The 744-nt window shown below is 39.4% G+C and overlaps 1 protein-coding gene across 1 annotated transcript; it reads right to left on the minus strand.

The window, feature by feature from the left end:
• Nucleotides 1–8: 8 nt before the first annotated feature.
• On the minus strand, nt 9–738 carry LOC104774588 (DExH-box ATP-dependent RNA helicase DExH3-like). Its single transcript, XM_010499137.2, has 3 exons — nt 484–738; nt 330–389; nt 9–236 (listed from the first exon to the last, which is right to left on the minus strand). Exons 1-3 carry the CDS (start codon nt 631–633, stop codon nt 24–26), a joined length of 423 nt encoding a protein of 140 aa, XP_010497439.1. The 5' UTR covers nt 634–738; the 3' UTR covers nt 9–23.
• Between the last annotated feature and the right edge of the window lie 6 nt (nt 739–744).

Genomic DNA, 744 nt, shown 5'->3' on the forward strand with positions numbered 1-744 from the left:
ACACAGAGATGAGATGATGTAAATCAGATGTGAAAATAAGAACAACAAGGAATTTGACAAGATAGGATAGGATTATAGCTTACAAATCCACCGGAAGATATTTTATCTCCAAACAAAAGAAGCACAGAGTCAGATACAGCAGTAGAGTCTCGCAGGAACACAGAATTGACTTTCACTTTGTCGTTGAAGACTAGCCAAGGGAAGGGAATCATTGGTACATTGCCATTCACAGAACTCTGAAAAATATAAAAAGGAGATGTTGGTAAGAAGCTAAAGATCTCGATTCTGAGGGGAATTTGAAGACTGGTAAGCTAAAAACATGGACTCACTGAGTATAGAAGCACTTGTCCATCTTCCATTGTCTTGAGCGTGATTGACTTTTCCTTATTCTGTGGAGGAGAATAGTTATATTGTAGGGTAAAATTACAAAATTTAGGAAAGAGAAAGAGGTGAAAACTAAATGCAAAGGCGACGATGACTCACAACAACAGAACAAATTCCAGGGAACAGGCCAGCACAAATGATTGAGCGGACAAGATGATCATCATGACTCAGCTTACTGCAACCTTCTATGTTATCAATCAGAGAAGCCTCCTTGAGGAGATTGAAAAATTGTTTCCGCATAGAGTCCATGGCCTTAAGAGTTTGAGAAGAGAGAAAGTTCTTCCAGCAGTACTCGTAACCAGACTGTGTTCTTTCAGCAGCTTTCCAACCATTGTATGCTCGAACTAGTGTCAAATGATC

The sequence above is a fragment of the Camelina sativa genome, unplaced genomic scaffold (assembly GCF_000633955.1).
Source record: "Camelina sativa cultivar DH55 unplaced genomic scaffold, Cs unpScaffold03739, whole genome shotgun sequence".
Lineage (NCBI taxonomy): Eukaryota > Viridiplantae > Streptophyta > Magnoliopsida > Brassicales > Brassicaceae > Camelina > Camelina sativa.

Coding starts and splice junctions, on each gene's coding strand:
- LOC104774588 (XM_010499137.2), bottom strand. CDS start 633: ATGGACTCTATGCGGAAACAATTTTTCAATCTCCTCAAGGAGGCTTCT. Junction 390..483: donor CTGGAATTTGTTCTGTTGTT/GTGAGTCATCGT, acceptor TCTCCTCCACAG/AATAAGGAAAAGTCAATCAC. Junction 237..329: donor GACAAGTGCTTCTATACTCA/GTGAGTCCATGT, acceptor TATATTTTTCAG/AGTTCTGTGAATGGCAATGT.